We start from the raw sequence: 20,321 nt of genomic DNA, 5'->3' as shown, positions 1-20,321 counted from the left end.
ATTCAATTGATCTTCTTCATTCTGTACTGCATTATTTTTCAGTGATTGCTACTGAAGATCTAACTTTCCCACTTACCGAGATGAAGGGAGCTGAAGAAGTTTGTAATAAAATTTTGTCTTTCATAACTTTTTGCTTAGGACATGAAGTATTATCTAAACATATAGTTTTTTATTACTCTGTGGACTCTTAAACTAAAATAATTCAGATTTGCTTTTATTCCCCACTTTATATACCCCCCTTTCCCACTGAGTTCTGTGGGACGTTTAAATCAGAAAACACAAGAGAAAATCCCTTGTTTCCCTCAAGGAATTCAAAGATTTGTTTACTTCAGTGTTATGGCACAAAAGTGGGGAAGAAAACCCCACTAGATTATGAACCTGAAATCAGTAAGGGTTTATTTGTTCTTACTGTGGCTCAGTTTTCTAGAAAAGACAGAGTTTAGAATGTTTGTACTGTGTTCCTTATTTCTGTTTGGTTTCATATTCTCTCCCAAAGTGAGGGGAGTATTTCTTTATTTCTTTTCACCTCCAGAAGTCTTTCCAGGTGGTGCTGTGTTCTCCTGGCTTAGACAATTGACAACAGAAGGAAGGATGAAAGGTAGAGAACTAGGTGTGATTTTTCACCGAGACATTTTCTTAACAAAAAACTTAAGTCCATAAAGTGTCAAACTTTCTCTGAGTAGCCATTTCTATTGCCAGCCACAGCACCTAGAAATTTTCCTGTAGAAGGTTCGATGGCAATTGGTAATGCTCTTTTTTCTTTTGCTTTCTAACATAAAGACTTTTAAAAATGTTAGTTTTTTGTTCTTGAATTTAGTGTGAAATAATTTTCATATTCTCTTTGCTGGCTAGGGTAAACTTGCCAGGCAAGATCTCAGCTGTGTTAAAGCAATATGCTTTAGTGCACAAAGCTTCGTGGTTTTCTGCTTACAGAATTACTCATTCTCTTTTTCCATTTCAGCTGTCTGAGGAGAAGAGAGAATTCTGTGACCATATAACTCTTAACTCTGATAGACCATGTGGCCTTTACTGGACAGCTTTTTTTTTTTTTTTTTTTTTTTAAAACTACTTCAAGTTTTACAAATTAGTTTACAGAAGAAGGGAGTAATAGAATTTTATCTTGACCAGGACTGTTACTTCACCGAGAAGCTGAATGATTTCCATTTATTTTTCTGCTGTCCTTAAAATTTTACTTCACAGTCTTCTACACAGTTGAACAGAAAAAGGAAGAAGTGGAATAAGCAGAGGCATTATGCTTTGACTTGAAAATATTTATGCTATTTTGATGTATATTCTTATAAGGCAACTTCGAGAATTTGGTCTAGGTGAAAAAGTAGATGAATGCTGAAATAGTTGGGGAAAAAAGATCATACATCTGCTTTAGGAAAATAATTCAAATGAAATGTCATAGTGGTCTGCTTTGGGTTTGTTTTCAGTCAACTTCTTTTTTGGAGGCTGGGCACTTGAAAAAACTAAATAAAATGCTAAACTTATAAGCATTATGGAGGGAAAAAATTGCATTCATAATTTTTAACAAGTTTAAAAAGTGCCAATAATGGATTAAAAAAAGACAGATAAGAGTTAATAAATGTGAGCAGAAATATAGCACTGTATATAAAATGGACCTGGCTAGCAATGGTTCTGCTGAAGATTTAAGGGTTGTTGTGAGACATGAGGCAATCACCTGTTGGTTCGTTTAAAGTGTACCTACCTATATATACACCCATAAAAGAGATATCACTGTGTATAGATAGAGCTATATATACTAACACCTAGTGTAATGGGACAATGTAATAGGGAAGTATTAATTTCTGCTTAGAACTTATGAAGTCTTAGCCTGAAATCTCTGCCCAGTTCTTGGCAATGCACCATGGTGAGACTGGAGAGAGGACAAGAAGAGCAATAAAAGGTTTTGGCATCAAGGCCTGTGAGGAAACATCAGAGTAACCTGTTTGTTTTCAGACTAGGGGAAAAAGATAAAGGGTGCACACTTCCCAGTGTCTGTGTGTTTTATACTGAGCAGAGTTACTGACTGTTCTCCATGTCTGCTGAACATATAAGAAGTAACCAACTCTTTTTTTGTGTTGTATTGTTTCCTTTTTAGCATTATTATGCAGGCTTTCTTTGTATGATAGTGATTTTGCATACCACCCTCATACATCAAATTTACTGGATGCTATGTTTCCAGATTGTCTGTACTTCTTTTTTGAAGTACCAAAGAACATGTGTGAATATGTAAGTAACATTTGTCAGGCTTCTTATTCTCAAATACACTTTAGAAAAAGTGTGTGGATGCAAGGATTTCTCTTACGACTTCTTTAACAGCAAAACAAGGTAGATTTATCCATCTTATTTGAAAACACAAGGATACAAAGACTTAAAATAGTATTACGCTGCATACTTTAAAAGAGCAGCTGCTCCCATTCTGCTTTTAGTTTGGCTTTGGCAGTGTTCCAGTTGATGTTTTCTGCTGAAAAGTTACTCTGATCAGGCTCATTCAGTCTTTTGTGTTGGTGCAGTTTTTATTTTTGCTTACTTCTTTCTACAACTGTTTAATATTTGTCTGAAAGGAACATCCACTCTTCTGTGCAAGTCTAATATGTTTCGTTATGTGTAATTCTGTGACACTCTGCACTGTGTTGTCTGGAAGCTCTTAGCAGTTTTGTGAGGTTTTTTTCTGTACCACAAAGTAGATATTCCAGAATAAGTGCCAGCATGATTTTGTAAAAATCTTAGCAGTCCGGGAGTTTGTTTTTCGTTGGATGTTTATGTTTGCTCTGCTGTGCACTGATGTGCAAACATAAGCAACCTGATGTTTGCACAGCAAGGCAAACACAGTAAGGCATCGCTAAAGGCTTGAAATTGGTGCTGATGGAGTGAGTGGCCACCCATCAACCTGTCCCTGTGGGTAGTTCCCGAGTCTGCCAGAGAGGAAAAGTGTGAATTTGATAGATGGATGTCAGAGAACATGGGATTTCTTCGCTAACTGGAGGTTCGCTTGCAAAAGATGGCAGAGCTTGAAGAAAGTGATAAATTCAAGAGAGAATGAGACAGAATTCACCTCTGCTATGTCCTGATACTTAAGTAGGTTTAGTTATTTCAGATTTTCTCTGTCACCTTGGGATTTTTTAGTAGCTGTACTGCAACTTTCTGTTCTGCCTCCGTTTCTTGTAATTGTTACTTTTTTCCCAGGATTTTGGTTTTGTTTTAAGTAACGTGTTACTTTCAGTGTTTGTACTCAGGGTTGTGAAACTAGATGGTGGGAGCTTGAAAGAATTTGGCTCCGTGCCCTCCTAAGGATGCAGTTGCAAAAGTCAGCTAGAGGTGTGTGTGCTTGCTCAGTTTTGGTGCTCAGTTCTTTAGTGCTGTACTTCTGTATGTAGGGAATGGGGTGAGAGATGGTCCTTCAGTGGATTTAGGGTGTGTCACAGCCCGAGCTCTCTACTGAGGGAGAAGGAAGGGCTTTGCAGTGATGTGCTGACAGTGATAACGCTGATGCAAAGGTGATAGTTGTTATCTGGGACAAAAATAAGGGATGCTCTGAAATCAACACCTTCCTAAGAGCTGGATTTTACCTAGAACTGTATGTTATCTGTTGTACTGCCCTTGTAAAGAGGGTGAGAAAGTAGTTGATTGAGTTTCATAGGTTTTTGAAAGACACTTCATGTGATGCTACCTCATCTGATAGCTGCTTCCACTTTTTTGTCCAAATGTCTGTGAATTATCTACAAAACCCAGTAAAACAAGTCATGTAGAGAGCAAGTTATTTCTGACCCACTGCTGATTGTTAAAGTCATGTGAAATTTTCTTTAAGTTATTGGAATTGTTCCTTGAGAAGACAGTAAAAACAAACATGGGCTATAAATGTTGTTATCCTGCTGGGCAGGGATACAATAGAATCTTTGTTCTTTCCCAGTACTTAATTGTAAACTGGGTCATGCTGATTTGAAGGTATTGCCTTCTGATTTGAGGAAAGGTAGAAAAAGATGAGCTTTTAAAGGACCTTCAACTGGCTTGTGGACAGTGTATGTTGTTTGCTTATTTATATTTTTCAAATACAGTTAGACTAAAATAAATATTTTGTCTGTAGCCAAAGTAATTGTTCTTTGGGGTTACCAAAAGGAGTTGAGATGGTAATTTCCTTTGCACAAAACTTACACTATGCATCTCTTGGGGAAGATGGCTAAATCCAGGAGCTGGATTGCAGCTCAACATTGTGGAGCCATGAGAAATCAGATTTCACTTGTGTTTAAAGAATGTTTCAGCAAGTTCTGTGAGCCCAAGGCTCTTTTTCTACTATTATGCTAGTCTCTGGCATACAGCTGACTGTGGTCCCTGGAAAACCATATTTTTCACAAATACACCTTTTATTTCGGTCAGCTGAGTTGTTCCTTGGATCTTAGTTAAGTGTGATGCCCTCTGTTCTTTGGGTTCTTCAGTTCTGCACACTGAGTAGAGCTACAACAGCCAGGTATCCCAGACTTGCTGTGTCAGTATATTTGTAGTTGTTTAACCATTACCTTCACATCCCCTCTGACACAGGACAAGCCACAACAAAATGTATTGTTAAAATACTTACTATATTGCTAGAATACAAATTATTTACTAGGTATAAGGGCACGTGCATGGTGGTAAAAGCATATTCATCTGAATATTCTAGGGGGATAACCTGCAATATTTTTCACTGCTGTCCATCTTGAAGCATGGTTTAAAGTAAAAGGAGTATTATTATTAAATTATCGTTATTATTCACTCAAGCTCTCCCCAATACTTTATTTGGATTAAAATATTTCCTCCAAGAAATTCCTGGGATACATACCTTCTTAATACTGTTAACTTTAACAATAGTTCTAAGGACCTGTTGGTGGTTGTCCCTGCTCCCTGTCACTCCCAATTACATGTGCTCATGACTCTAGGGAATAAGCTAGAAGAGTTCTGTCCAGAATGCAGAGAGAACTTGTTAATGACTGTCTCAGTGCTTAACTAGCCATGAAAATAAAAGTCAACTTGCTGTAATGCAAACACCCCCTTCTGTCACAGCAGGACTCAGTCTGAAGCATATAAGGAAGTTCGAGGCTTTTTCACATCAAACTGTTGTCAATTATGCCTTACAGAAGGTTATAAATGAGAATAATGCATGGGTCTTAAGTCTAGTCAAAACCTAGCAAACAACAGCAGTAGGGTGATAAAGATTGAGAGAAAATTTACGCTGGGTCAGTTTTTGAAGAAACTTTTAACAGAACAATAATGGGTGGTGGGCTTGGGTGTTTGGAAGACTGAGTTACTAATTTTTCTTTTCATCATGTTGAGGTGTAGCCTGCTGCCCTGGTTTAGGGCAAATTTGAGAGAAAACCTCTGAAGGGGCTCCTCTAGAAAGCAGATTCAAGCAGCCTCTCCCCTAACTGGTTTGGAAAAACATTTCCTTGGAGAAAAGTGGAAAACCCCCTATTTATTTAACAAGCCAAGTGTTCACCAGCACAAAAACCAAACAATACTAAACCAAAAAACCTCTTGCTCCTCTGAAGAGATAATAAATTCAGAAAATCCTCTTTGTGGGCTGCAGCTCAACTCGCCCAGTCTGTTATCAGTCTCTCTGGCAGTGTCCTGGGCCTGGTGGGCCACAGGTGTGAGCGAGCTCCTGGTGTTTTTCTGGGTTCTTCAGTCCAGAGTATGTTTGAACAGTTCCAAGAAAAAAAAAACAAGCAACACAGTCCAGGGAACTTCACTGCCTCAGCTATCCAAAAACTAACTAAAAGCACAGGAGAGCCCTCTCTCACTGTCTCCTTCTGCAGACAACACAGTCCAGGAGCAGGAATGTGGAGGAGTGAGTGCAGTTTCTGAAAACAAACTCTGTGCTTCTTTTCTCCCCCTCTTTGCTGTCTGAACCAGTCTTAAAGGTGCAAAACTTATTTCTGGACTAAACAGACAAATGGGGATACAATTCAGCATCATAAAGTCACCCAGGACACCTGTGTGAAGGAGGCTACACAGTGGCTGAAAGGTCACTGATAAAGCTTTCAGCAAGTAAATGAATGCTTTCAGCTGTTTTTTTCCAAAAGACATATTTGGCTGTGCTATGCTTATTGATCTGTTGTTTGTAAAAATGTGGGTTGAGGGAGGAGGAATAAAATCAAGAAGAGAAGAGCAGTGATCAAACTGAAGTGTAAGATTGACACAAAGAAATAGATATGACTAAAATTGAAAACTGGAAGAAGCAGAACTGTACTTTATCTCAGGAAGTGGTTTCTAGCACATGTTCAGCTGCTGCCCTGAGTTCCTTATGGTTGTTACTAGCTGTCCTTTGACTTGCTTCCTATAAGCTGCTCATAAGAAATACATAATTTTCTTGATAAGGAAAGTGCAGTACTTGTATCAAGTGCTAATGCTTCAGGTTAGTTGCTTGATCTACATCTGGATAATAATTAACAGTAAAGATGAAAATTCTCAGGCATCAGTTGTTTGAAAGTGCAGCATCAAGTTGCTTGTCATCCTTGACTGACTCGGTTTATTGTGGACTCCCAAGGTTAGAAGTACAGAAGCAAGAGGCAACAAACTAAAACATGTGGGAGCAGGCCCAGATGGGAATGCTGGTGGAAGGTGCAGTGACCTTTTATACAGGCCTGCACCATTACTCTTCACAGCATCAAAGAAGTTGTGCCTTTGTGCTGAGAGTGGATGTAGATTCGATATTTTTGCTGAACGGTGTCCTATTGGACAATACCAGTAGGTCGACTCCTGAACAGCTACTACGCATTGAGATCCCTGCTGGTGTTTTTTTTGTCTCTCACTTGTGTGTTAATTATTCAGCAGATCAAAATCAATCAGGCTCTTCTGTGGATTGTAAAAGTTGTCCAGCTGATCTTGTCCTTTAACTGGAAGATTGCTGTCTTTGGCAGTGACATAAATTTAGGTATTAAGCACTGTTGTCATAGGCTGTGATGCAGTTGCATCACAATCCAGACTGTCTTAATTATTCTTTACCCCATGTTGCCTGAGGCGGTGACCTCAAAAGCTAAACAAGGTTATGTTTGGCTAGGATGAGAACAGTCAAACAAATTCAGTGCTACAGGAAGTTTTAGTGATTCAGTAGGTGAGGCAACACCCCTGAGTTAATATTTTCCCAGGGCCCCAGTCTGGTAAAAGATGCTGCAGCTTGTGTGACAGCATGTAAAACCAAGATCCTTGGTTTCAGTACAATTCCCAGTAAAAATGAACATGTTAATTCAGGATTCCTGCCCAAGTTCAAATTTTAATGGCTCTATTCTCTACACATTTGTAATTTGTTTTAGTGAAGTCATGTGATTCTCTTGCTCCTGCCCTAAACTGTTAAGTTAGTGTTCCAGAGGTGCTAACAATGTTTGCAATTGTCAACAGAATGATTTCCAGAAACAATGGTCCATTTTGAGATCTTTTGAAATCAAGGGAATCTTATTTATGTAAGAAATGTCAGGGCAAAATTGAAAAGCCCCCAGATTTCTTTTTTCTTTATTTTTATATATTTGCTACACGGTTGAGTATGCTCACACTTACATATTTTTATTTCCCATAGGATTCAAGTGCCCTGTATGTTCAAAATTTGTATCTTCTGACGAAATGGATTTACATCTTGTGATGTGTTTGACAAAACCAAGGATAACCTACAATGGTAAGAAAGAAGTAAGCTGATAATTATTTATTCATTTTAAACATTGGTGTGATAATAGTCCTTTACTTAATAAGGTATTCTGGTAACTAGTTTGGTGGACTCATTAATTAGGTATTTTTTTTGCTTGTAGTTTGTTTTCTAATTAATTCCTAAGAACTTGGTCTTTGTATACTGCATGCCAAAATAATTTGTCCTGTGTCCTGCAAACATAAAATTATTCTTTCTTGAATGTGTTTATTCCATTTTTTGACTACTAGTCAGTGTGTGTTTATTGCCCAGTGGAGATGTGTATAGTTTACACCTCCTTTCATTTAATGACATCAGGTAGTGAGGTGAGTCCAAGTGAGTCTCCTGGGGACTTTATTAAGGACTGTTACTTGACATGCTGTGCATTTGCACATTATTCAAGAAAATTACATTTTCTGGGAGGAACTAAAGAACTTCTCCTTTTTCATTTGATTCCATATGTGATACTTCATAAAGACTGGCTATATGTTTTTGTTATTTTAATCAAACTGGCCAATATTAAATGAATCACCTGTAGTAGCACTGTTTTTTTCCCCTACTACTAAGCTCTCCTTCTAGACAAGCTTTAATGCAAGGCAAACAGGACTTTTGCCACTGAGTTCAAGCCTTTTTATCACTGTGGCTTAGGCTGACACTCAGTTCTACGGCAAGCACAAAAAAAGGCTTGAGGAAACAAGGAATTAAAAAGTCTTAGTGAAATTTTAGTGCCTGCTTTGGCAGAAAATCTTTACAGTGCATCTTCAATGAGATTACTGTTCACCAGTCATCAGATGTCAGAATAGAATGCAGTTAGAAAGAAATTGTGGAGAGGAGAGGGAACTGGGCTTTTTTTGCAGGTGAACAGCAAGAAGCTGAAAGTTGGTGCTCACAAATTACATCAGGGAAAAATCTGATTCAGTGTTAAGTAGAAATGTCACATAATGAGAGGGGTCAAGGCACTTGAAGAGGTTGTGCAACCTCCATCCTTCAGCAATTTAGTCTAACTTGGCCATGCTTTAAGTGAGGGGCTGGACCAGAAGACCACCAGAGGTCCCTTCCAACACAGGTTATTTACTAACTAAATAACCTGCAGTGTCACGGGCTCTTTGACCCTCCAGGTACCTTGCTGTTAGGGTATTCTACACTGGACCATTTTATTGAAACAATCTTGAAGAATGGTTGGGCCCATCTTATTTTTTGGATACCATAATGCTATCCAAAACTATTGGCTCTTAACTGCAAAAATAATTTGAAATCATATGCTTAGAGTTGCGAAATCCATTTGAAAGCACAGTACTTAGGAAAAGTAAGTATTTCTTTTTTCTTCTGGTGTTACCACAAATGTATTTGAGAAGGTTGACTTCATCTAACAAAGAGGGCTTTTTTTCCTCTTTATTTTTCCTTCTTAAATTCAGGTCTGAGCATTTTCCAAGATAAGGTGTGTACTGAGGGATGCTGGACATTGGAGAGAAGAGAAGCACACTAGTCACCCCAGTCAGGGCAGGAAAATGCACTTGGGATCAGTTAGGGTGGAGCAGGAGGAGGCAGACTGGCAGAGAACAAGCTCTGGCACTAATCCACCTGAGGGGGTGAACACAAATTTGACTGACTGAAATCCTTTTCCCCTGCTGCTTCCTACATGTACATATGAGTGCATTCAGCTGACTGACTTCTGTTTGAAGATATGGTAATTGTATAATGTAACCTCTCAGTATTGTTTGATGTTTGTTTGAATCACAGTGGTGATATATTCTTATTCAGACTCCTTTTTCCATCTTGCATTGTTTCAGCTTACACACTGCTGGTTGGAGCCCCTTTGGGCCATTTTGTTACCTTTGCACAGTTTTTTAAGTCAACAGATGAGCAGAAGAAAATCCTGTGAGTGGCAGCTGAAGACACTCTGGATAATCTGCAGCATGACAAAAGTGGTTGTGGGCAATGCAATAGGAGTTAATAGCAGCTTGTCATCTCTTGCCTTAGGAGTGTCTGCTGTACAGTGAGTCTCAGAAACTGATTCTAGGAAATGGTTATATAAGTGTGAAATAAGGAAACTGTCAAATTAGGTAAACTGGTTTGAGAGAGATACGTAGAAGTATGGTCTCATTTTCATGCACACTTCAGAGAAGTGTGCATTGATCCTTGTGGCTCCAGTTGGTTAGTTCCTGGAGTCAGGGACTAAAGGTGAAATTATAGCCTGTAGCTGGCTATTTAAATTACTGCAGCAGCATGAAGAAATTGAGGATATGGCTTCTGAGTTGTGCAGTGCTCAGTTGTTCCTTTGTGTTATAGTTGTGGTCCCTTTAATGAGGCTAATGAAAAAAATTGACTAGCAGGTTGGTAACTTAATGCTGCCATGATTTCAGGCCCAGACCTGCATATGAATGTCTATATGCATGCATTTTTTTCTTGTCTGTTTTGCTGTTTGTCATCACGAGATCAGTGATGAATCGGCCTTTTTGCCATAGGCCAAGCGCATCTCAAGTTTTGTTTGAGATAAGAAAAGATGCTGCTGTCAACTTTTGATACCTGCTTCCAAAATAGAAGGCATCTCTTCATGCTTTACTTTCTCATTGTTATCTTGGCCTCATGCCATATATACTAGAATAGAGCCAAGCAGGCATCATTTGCTTCTGTTGGTCACTGATATTTCCCAGTCCTGTTATCACTAGAAGGGAAAATATCTTTTTTCTTTTCTTCCTTTTTTTTTTTCTCTTCACCTTCTTTTAGCTCTTAGTTTTGTGTTGCAAGGAGTTGAAGAGAGACTTAGACTTTGCAGGTGCAGAAGTATTTAGAGATTGAGCAGTTGGATTGAACTGTGCTTATGTCTAGTTCTGTTCTAGATGTCTTTCCTTATGGTACTGTAAATGTATTAGTTATTTCTAAGAAACACCAGGGAGCAAATTGCATGTATTTTGTCATTCTGAGAAGCCAAACCTTTCTTTTTAAATATGAGTCTGAGGCACGCAGTCTCCCCCAGAAAAATGTTACAAGACTGCCTAGCTGTGATTTGAAGTTTAAATAAATTAATGAGTCCTCCCAGCCAATCTCTAATTGCTTTCTGAGCTACCTTTGTGCATTGCATTTGGCAGTTGAAAGGGTCAGTGAACTGCAAACTCGGGCAGCTGTCTGATTTACATGTGTTTTCTGAAAGAGTGGTCACAAAATTGTCTCAGTTCTATGCTGGAAGTTGTGCTGATTTTCATATAAATATATCAGTATATTTTATTAGCCTTATTCTTTCAAAATCATGTGACTTGTCTGTAACAGAGATCCCATTGCTGACTGAATTAGGCATTTTAAAAGAGCTCTTTCTTTTTTTCTGTGGAACTTTGTTCCACATTCCTTAAACTACTTGTGGTGTTCACACATGAACCAATATTCAGGCATTTTTATACAAAAGCTGGTTAAATTAACGGTATTGTGCAGAAAATATCATGGTGCTTGGTGATGTTGTCTTTAAAAACCTTTCCTAGCAGTTAGCAAATGCTTGCTGAGTTGTTGAGGAGCCAGAGTAGGTCCTATGCACTGGCTAACCACAGGTTGCCAAAAATCAGTTTTTGAAGAAAGTGGGTTACTTGCTAGTTGACAGGGTGTTTTTTTGTTTTTTTTTTGAAAGACTGCTAAAATATTGTGTAGCCATACCTAATCCTTTGGGCTTCTCCAGAGTGTTAAATGAGGCTCCTTGCACCATCTTGTTCAAATTTGTCATGGTGACAAGCAGGGAGCCCTCTTAGGGACTGCTCTGTGAAAGGTTTTGCTTAAATTGTAGCCCCATGTTTTGGTCAGATACGGGCAGTGCTTTGGAAGCAACTTACCTTCAACTCCCTGCTGATGATTAAAGGTGCCTGGCAAAGTTTAGATTTTGAATATAATTATTGTGTTGTTGCAATATTAATACAGCTTTTTTCACTGGAAGATGTTCTATAAAAAATTGAGGAGACACAAGAGAGACTCATGACTTTAAATGCTTTGCAACAAACATACCCAGTATCTTCTGATGAAACCCTGCACTTGATTCTGAAATAATTCTGGTTTTCATTTTTAAATTGTTGTGTTGTTTCTCAGCACACTTTGTAAGACTCCATTAGTTTTATTATGACTCGAGGGCCCCTCAGAGGGCAGGGACAGCAGCCTGGCAGCTGGCCAGATGGGGCAGCCAGTGACCCTGCAGGGCTGGGGAGAGCCAGTCAGCTCACTAGGCTGCTTGGCTGGCCTGGCCAGCCGGCCTGTCCTCTTTCAAAAGTTTTGATTGAATTAGCACATTCCTGTGGAATAGTTTGGGTTTCATCAAGTCAGCACTTTCTGTTGGAATGGTGTTCTACTGGAAACTTTCAGAGCTGATCTCCTCAAAGCTGCTCGCTCAGGGGTGCTTCTGCTTTGACATCAGTGCTGCTCTTGCTCAGACTGCTCTGCATTTAATTCACATGTGGCAGTGGGTCTGACTGTTGGCCAGCATATTTACTCAGGTTCATTTTAAGGGGAAAAGCTTTCACTAGTGTCATTCAGAGAGGAACAATGTTAAGATATCCAGTGCATGAACTGCTGAAGGTTTTTTCCTTACTTGAAGGAAGGACTTTGTAATTTTTCTATTTAAGTGACAATAAGTGAATTTTTTGGACCTGTCATTAAAAAACAGCTGGAGATCTGACATCACAGATAGCAGGGATTACAGATATGATTTTATATTAAGAGTTTATCCAACTTCTTTGAAATGAAGAATTACTATGTGGCAAACTGTTATAGACAGAATATTAAAAATGAAAGTATGTGTACCAGAAGGAAAAACAGGAGAAGAACTCAATGTGCTCTTCCTCTCTGGCAATGTACTTTGTTTTCTGGGGTGTTTACATCACCAGGCACAAATAGTGGAATGTTCCCATGCTGTCTAACCAAATTCACAAAATCACAGGATATTCTGAGTTGGAAGGTACACACAGTTGGGTCATTGAGTCCAACTCCTAAGTGCATGAACCACACAGGGATGGAGCCCACAACCTTGGTGTTATTAGCACCATGCTCTGACCAGCTGAGCTGATCTCAAACTGACTTGGGCCACAACAGTGCAATTGATTCAGATGAGCAAGCATGCAAAGCAGGGTTTTGTTGTGATTTAAACACACTGATTTTTGTTCTGAATTGGTTTGAGGTGTTGGGTCAAGTTTTGTCTTGAGAGGAATGCGTTTCTTGCTGGGGCTGCCATATGCTGAGGCCTGCATGTGAGCAGAATCTTGAGCTGGGATCTGTGTAAGCAATAATCCTTCTAGAGAAGTTGTCAGCATTGAAATGATGGCCATAACATGCATTTTGATCAAGAACAGAGACTTGGATACTGGCATGAGTCACCTAAAGGATTAAATAAAAATATTTTGGAAACATTCTTTGTGAATGGGGCTGACCTAATTTTTAGGTAAATTAAAGTTACAACCTTTGTTGATTGCTGCCTGTTTCAGCATCTTTGCGACAAGATAATTATGCCAGAACTTGCTGAGTTCATATTGCTGGATAGAAGGAAAGAAAAATAGTGCACCTTAACCTAATGTTTGAAGCACCAAAATGCATGATTCTGGTAGTCCTGCCCACTGCAGTGACTTGATTTGCTTGGTCACTTCTGTGCACCAAGGGAGAGTATTCAGCAGGGCTGATGCTCTTGGCTGTTTTGACTGATGCACTCAAAACTTCAGGAATGAAAAGGATTATTAACTTCAAGTTAATTTCTCTGCCACAGTTCCTGAGATCATACCTTGAAAGACCTTGCAAAAGGGCATCTTGCCAGTCTGCCTGGAAAAGCTTAAGCCTTCCTCCTTGTCCTCATCCTTTAATAGGACTAGACTTTTAGCAGAGCAGTACAAAATAATGCTAAGGCAGATCAGTTATTTCATTCCACTTTATCCAAGGTGTAAAATTCTTCATAGAATTTCTTGATTCTGTAATTTTTGAAGTTTAAGAAGATTCCTGGCTAAAAGTTTCTAGTTTCTTACTCTGCCCTAGGTGGTTCTGTGCTCTGTCCTCAGGGATGCTGGGGAGGCAGAAGAGCATAGTTTAAAAGGTAGTTTAACAGAACATGTAAAAAGACACCCCCCTGGTTGCAGTTAAACTAGTGCTATTTACTCTTTCTTTTGATCTTATGTTCTCGTGAACATCCTCCAGAATATGTAGGAGGTTCATTCAGTTTCCCCAATGCTTTAAAACTGTTTTCTTCAGTTTTGAAGAAAACTGAAGAAAACAGTTTTTTATACTTTCAACACTGAAAAAAACTGTTTTCTTCAGTCTTGAAAATATAAAAAACGGTTGAACTTTGAGATTTTTTTTGAAGTGGTGACAGTAGAACATTATTATAGTAAATAAAATTTTTATCTCAGACATTTGCACAGATGTTCTTCTGTAAATTAATATAATACTGACCCAGACTTCAGGAAGAGCAATTATGTTTAAAGTAATGTTTGATTAAAATATATTGACCGGTTTGTACTTTCTGCCTTTAGGAATTGTTGATAATGTTTGGACAAGAGCAGGCTTTTACTGATGTTCACCAGTCTAAGCCAAAGATAGCTACTTGTCCAAACCAGACTGCCAAGAGGAACAGTGGCAAACTTAATTTCTTCCTCCCTTTGTTCAATAAAGCTGTATTTCCTTCCCACCATCCCGAACTTCTCCTTCAGCAGTTTTTGGTGCCTCACAGAAGAGCATCACTGCAAAAGCAGCCTGTTACATTTCAAGTTTGTTGGGAAGGGAGAAGAGTAATGCTGATGAATGTCGCTGAATAAGACCATGCTGTAGTTCAACTTGTGCAACCTGTGCCTGCCTAAAGGGAGGAGGTGGGACCTGCTTCAGTGACCCCATTCCAGCCTCCGTCACTGGATGAACTGGGTCAGTCTCTTACAGTGTGGAGTTGCAGCACTTTTAGAAGCTGCAGTCTCTTATCTTTCCTCCACACCCACAAACTGTCAACCCTTTGCTATGGAGCCAGAAAAGTAAGCTGTGTGTTTGTATTGGTGTGGCTGTGAAGAAAGCTCATCAAATGGGAACACAGTGTAACTGACAGGGAAGTACTTTGAATGTCTGGAGCAGCAATTCCCAGAATTGCCGACTGCCCCATTTATCTCTGCATGATATACTCATGGAGATGTAGTGGTGGTGGTTGAAGTATCAATATTGCTTCTTGTTTTACTTTGCATGCAAGAGAAATGTGGGCTATAGATTTGTGAAGAAGCTATGACAGCTCACTTTCATGGTTCAGGTTGGAGATGCTCAGTAGATCATGCTGGATTTTCTTTCTACTGTAATGAACTAAAGTGGATATGCTTTGATCCTGCTGAGAAGGACACACTGCAGAGATCACACCTATTAATATCTTACACTTTTCTCTGATTTGTTGTGCATGTGACTTACTCTTCTAACAAACCTTTGGGGAGAAATATTTTCCGCATACTTTTCCTTCAGGCAGGCCTAAATCTGCTAGACTGAACTTCCTGTGGCGAAGCCATGGCAAAATAGCTTCAATGTCACCTCATACTTAATTCAGTTCTTGAGAGCAGGACAACATTTTTTTCTCAATACACTGGAATTGCCTGCCTTTAAATGCATACCTGTGCCATGGGAATATTGTGGATAAATACAGTAAAGCTTTTGACAGCTATAGAACAAGCCCACTTGTTTCTGGAAGAAACAGACAAAATGGGATCATTCATGTGCTGAACAGCTCAAGTTATTTCTTTTGCTCATATGCCACTGCTTAACCCCAGACACCGCTATTGCACTGACAGCGCTGCTGAAGTCAAAGGACAGTTCTTGTCCTAGAAAATGGCAGACACACCTGTGAAAAGGACAATTGTTGTCCTAGAAAATGACAGCCACACCTGTGAGGCAGGGGACGTGTGCGGGTGCCGCGGGGAGGGGCCGGCCCGGCGCTGCTGCCGTGTGCTGTGCTCCCTTACATAATGGCAGCCGGGGCCGGGCACGGCTGTGCCCGCCGTGCTGCGAGTGCGCGCCATGTGATGCGGGCAGACGGAGCTACCTTCCACGGCTCGCACTTAATCAGTCTTTAGCTGGAGAGGTCATTCAGAGGATGTCATAAATCGCGTCTGCAACTGCTGCAGTCTTGTGACTGCTGCGAACTTAGCTCCGGGGGAAATAATGCTCCGAGCTTTGCTAGCTTTCTGTGGTAGTTCTGCAGTCTTTAAAGCTGATACCTCTAAAACCTTGAGATTTTACTCATTTGCTAGCAGCAGTCTTTTTCTTTTTTTTTTCTTTTTTTTTTTCTTTTTTTTTTCTTTTTTTTTTTTTTCTTAGTTGCCCTGTGGAGACAAACCTTGAAAATATCCCTTTTCTAATCATAGAAAATGGATTTCATTTGCTGGATTTTGAAATAATACCCTTGGAAGTCCTTAGGTCTTAAAAAATAAATACCAGAGTACATCTCACTGATCTATGTAGGAATTTCATGATATTTCTTTCCCTAAATTTCTCAGTTTTGTAGGAACTAATACAGATTATTTGCAGATCAGGACTTTCTCCCCCCCCCAAAGAAGTATGAAAGAATAAGCTACTCCTTCTGGCTCAGAAACTGCCCCAAGGGCAGATCGATTAGAAACTACTGCCTGAAATGTCATTTGTAATTTATTTTTTTTCTTCAGATTAAAATCTTGCTTTAAAACCTGCTGCCCTTTGATTGCTTAAATAGTCCTGTGCTTCTGAGCTGCAGACTCAGCCTTTCAAAGCACAAAAGAAGTCAGTCCAGCTTTTGTAGGGGATTCCAGTGATAAAACAAGGCAAACTCTTCAGAAACAAGCTGGGTGAGAACACTGCTAGTGTGATAGAGTGCTCTCACTTCTAAACTGGGGATTCTTATCACTGCTTACACTGGGGAAAGATTACCAGCTTCTAGTTTCTACTCTAGTTTCTAGTATTTTTAACAAAATCCAGTGATTCTAGAACAGTATGTAAAACACCTACTGACATAGGTACAAAATACTAGACTTGCCTATTCTGTCCTCCCTGGGGGAACCTCTTTGCTCCCCAAAGTTTGCATGACTTTGTCTCACATGGCTATAGATTTGCTCAGCTTCAGAAATAACCCCAAGTTCTAACACTCAGCTGAAACATGAGAAACTTCACTGGTGTTTAGTGCTGAATTATATTAACACTCATGAAACCTTGTTGAAACTTCCTCATAAAAACATCAACTTCCATTTTAACCCTGCACTACTACCTTATGTGTAATTTAAACCATTATCAGATTTTCCTAATTTTGACCATGTTCCTCATGCCCTCCTTCCTTGTGTGAAGTTTAATTAGGTACTATTGATATGTATTGTTAGGTATTTGATGGTCCCTGTGTAGCTAAGCAAGAATGTAATATTCACTGTTAGTTTTTAGCCCATAAATAATGTTTATTTGTTTGGAATGAAGAGGTGCTGGAAGGAATTGTTTGGTTAACACTTACCTTTTTTCTTCTCCCAGTTCCCAGGAAGTCTATTTTAATCTATGGCTTTATTAGCTGAAATTATGTCATAATGATGTTCAATAGTTTTGGAAACGTCTAAATTGAAAAACAGAAGGAAAAGAATAAAACTTTAAATGGCTGTTGAAATACACAGCCAGATTATGGGCATGTAATTTGGAACAAATACTGGAGAAGTGTCTTTGGGGACGTTTGGTTTTTTAAACACATCTTCCATATTAACCTTTTTGTGTTATTGTTTGTGAATTATCATGATTACTGAGTACTGTTGAAATTGTTCTTGTTTTTTTATTTCACTTAGTCACTTTAAAATTTAAAGGAAAGTCTATTGATGGTTTGGTTTTTTTTGTTTTTTTTTTTTTGTTTTGTTTTGATTTTGGTTTTTGTTTGGGTTTTTTTTTCATCCTCTTGCAATTCAATACCTACATACTCAGTATCTCACTGGGATAGTAATAACCTGTAGATACCTGTTAGCACCAGAAATACTGTATCTCTATGCTTGCTGCAATAAATTAGAATACTGGCTAATGGGTTAGTGTAGAGTAGAAAAACTGAGATAACTTTGAAAACACTGACTCAATATCTGATGTTATCAGAACCTTTGCATTCAGACATGTTTTGCATTCCATCTATATCACAAGGATAATTGCATTTAAAATAGGAATAGCTTGTAAAAAGCAGTCTGTCTGCTGCAAACAGAAAAGACAGACAAGTAAAAATTATGCAGTAATTTATATCCTTGTCCTGTGTATGCGTGTTAACACCAAAAATTGTGTTAATCTGGAGAAGGCTGATCTAGAGCCTGGTGGGAAAAGTACCTTCTAGGCCTAGCACCTGGCACTGGGATTAATAAGCCAGACTTCATGCACGCTGGGTTTTGGCACCAGTGTTTTCATTGTCTGTTGCTTGGTAATGCATCCTATCTTCCCTAAGTATAGTGTCTTAGTCACACACACCTGCTTTTTCTCCCCCCCTCCTGTTTTACCTTAGGCTCATAGTTTCATCTTTCATGCCATCTCCCTGTGCACTCATTTTGCATCAGATCAAACCAAACTCCTCTGCTTGCAATGAGTCAGTTACTTGGCCAATGTTAAAAGACTGGAAAAAAGATTTGGCAAAACTTATTGTGCTTAGGGCACTTGCAGGAAGCCTGGAATAGGAACCTGAAGAAGGACAAAGTGAACAAAACATGGAATCAAATCCTTCATCCAACTTCAAAACAAAGTCACCATTAAAGTAACCTATATTGCCCAGACTAACAGGATAGATAACTTCATCTGAGCTGCTTCTCTTCATCCCCTCTCTCTACCTCTGTTGTTCCTGTCCTACCCTTTCCTCCTGTGAAGCTTTCTAATGTGCTTGTTTTCTCTGTCATGTGAGAGTTCTCATGCATTTCGTTAGGTCAGTGTGTCCCCATCACACTCCTAGTTCATTGCAGACCATGAAGAATGAAACATCTTATTTGAAAATCTTTGCAATGCAATTTCTCTGGCTTCTGGCTGTAATTTCAGTGATCGTAACGACTGAAGATTTGCCATTTGGAAAACTTTTCTCTGCAATCTTTTAAGTCTTCTGTTACATTGGGGATAAAACAAATATAGTCACTTAAAGAAGCTGACAAAGCAAAAGGGATTTCCCAAACTCACTGGGGATCTTTGAGAACTGCCACATCAACATCCTGCACTTGTGAGATCTTATCCAACTTAGATCTTTCCTTCAGCTTGATCAGACTGTCATCTTCTGTTGTTTCTAATGCCACATCCGTGCTCTGCCTTACCTGCTAAGTTTTTAAGAACATTGTTGGTGATAACATCCAGTCTTGATTTGCAAAAGTTGCTCATTTTAACAGACTTACAGCATCTGAGTGAAATATTCCTTCTGACTGTAAAGTTGTGGGAAGAGACCTGTTTATGCGCTGTCTTTGGAAGGAATTCTTCACCCTTCCCCTGACCACAGTGGTAGCTTTTCTTCATGAAATCATTAACTCAGATACCCAAGTGATTTACTGCCAGAAGAACCTTATATAGATAAATATTCTTGGGGTTATATGCCTTGGTGGGGTTGGGTTGGTTTTTTTGTTTGTTTTTTTGTGGAGTTTTTTTGGTTTTTTTGGGGGGGGGGGTTTGTTTTGGTTAATTGGTTGAGTGATTGGGGTTTGTTTTGGTGTGTTCGGGTTTATGTTTGTTTGGGTTTCGGTTTTGGTGTTTTTTTACCTTTGGTAAAGAAATTATCTGCTATGCAAGGCAAGCTGGAATTCAGGTTTCTCATTTTTCTTGAGTGTACCCTGCATGGTAACCCTGCCTGTTGCTTAAGCAGAAACTGTATAGTTCACCCACTTTTGTACTGGATTTCTGGCCTGCAGTCCCAAGTTTTCAATAGACCTAAGTTGATTTTTTCATCTGTCATAGCAGTTTCTTGGTACTGATTTAGATTGGTGGGTATGCATAAGCAACACTTAAATATTTTGCCTTGTTTTACTCCTGAACAACCAAAAATGATAAAAGATCTGCATGTGTGGATCCCACACTTCTATTCATTCTTGCCTGCTTCTGTAAGTTACTTTCATCCCAGCTCTATTCTATCTCCAGCTCCCTGGAAGAAAGGATCTTCTCTAAATGCAGCAGACTCTGTCAGCAATACAATCTGGTTGCCTCTGGCCATTTAATCAACCACTCCTCCTTTTGTAGCATGCTTGTGGTGCAAGATCCTTTTTGATGGTAAACTCAGCCTTGAGAAGTGTAAATCATTCTTCCCTCATGGAGCCAAGGAGGATGTATTCCCCAAGTGATCCTTTCTTTATGCTGTTTCCTAAGGTATCTTGTTTTGCTGCTGTTTTGTTTCTTGTGGGTTTGCCCCTTTACATGCTGCTTTTAACTCCTGACATTCAAGATTAACACTCGATAACCTGAGAGGTCATGTAATACTGGTGAAAACCCAAGAAAACAGCCTGAAGGCAGCTTCCTTATTCCATGTGCTGCTGTGAGCAGCTTTGTTTCAGGCAGCATGTGCTAGGGTACACCGTTGATGGTGAGATTTCACATGGGGCACAAGTTTGCTATGGCTGCATTCAAGAATTTTTCACTCAGTCACCTTCTGAGAAGACAAGATTTAAAATATTGTCCCCCAGAAGCAATAGGAGATTGCTTCTGATAGGAGAGGGGTAAGCCTCTGGACAAAATACATCATGCCAAGGAAGATACTTCAAGAATT

The 20,321-nt window shown here is 39.3% G+C and overlaps 1 protein-coding gene across 1 annotated transcript in view; it reads left to right on the top strand.

Annotated features, from left to right (window-relative positions):
* The window catches only part of ZNRF2 (zinc and ring finger 2), a 60,518-nt gene that overhangs the window by 25,285 nt on the left and 14,912 nt on the right, over nt 1-20,321 (top strand). Inside the window, exon 2 of the mRNA XM_064704752.1 lies at nt 7,550-7,645. Coding sequence (XP_064560822.1) covers nt 7,550-7,645 — 96 coding nt within the window. The remainder of the gene's footprint in view (nt 1-7,549; nt 7,646-20,321) is intronic.

This window comes from Zonotrichia leucophrys, chromosome 2 (assembly GCF_028769735.1).
Source record: "Zonotrichia leucophrys gambelii isolate GWCS_2022_RI chromosome 2, RI_Zleu_2.0, whole genome shotgun sequence".
Taxonomy (NCBI): Eukaryota; Metazoa; Chordata; class Aves; order Passeriformes; family Passerellidae; genus Zonotrichia; species Zonotrichia leucophrys.
This window is presented reverse-complemented; position numbering and strand designations above follow the sequence as displayed.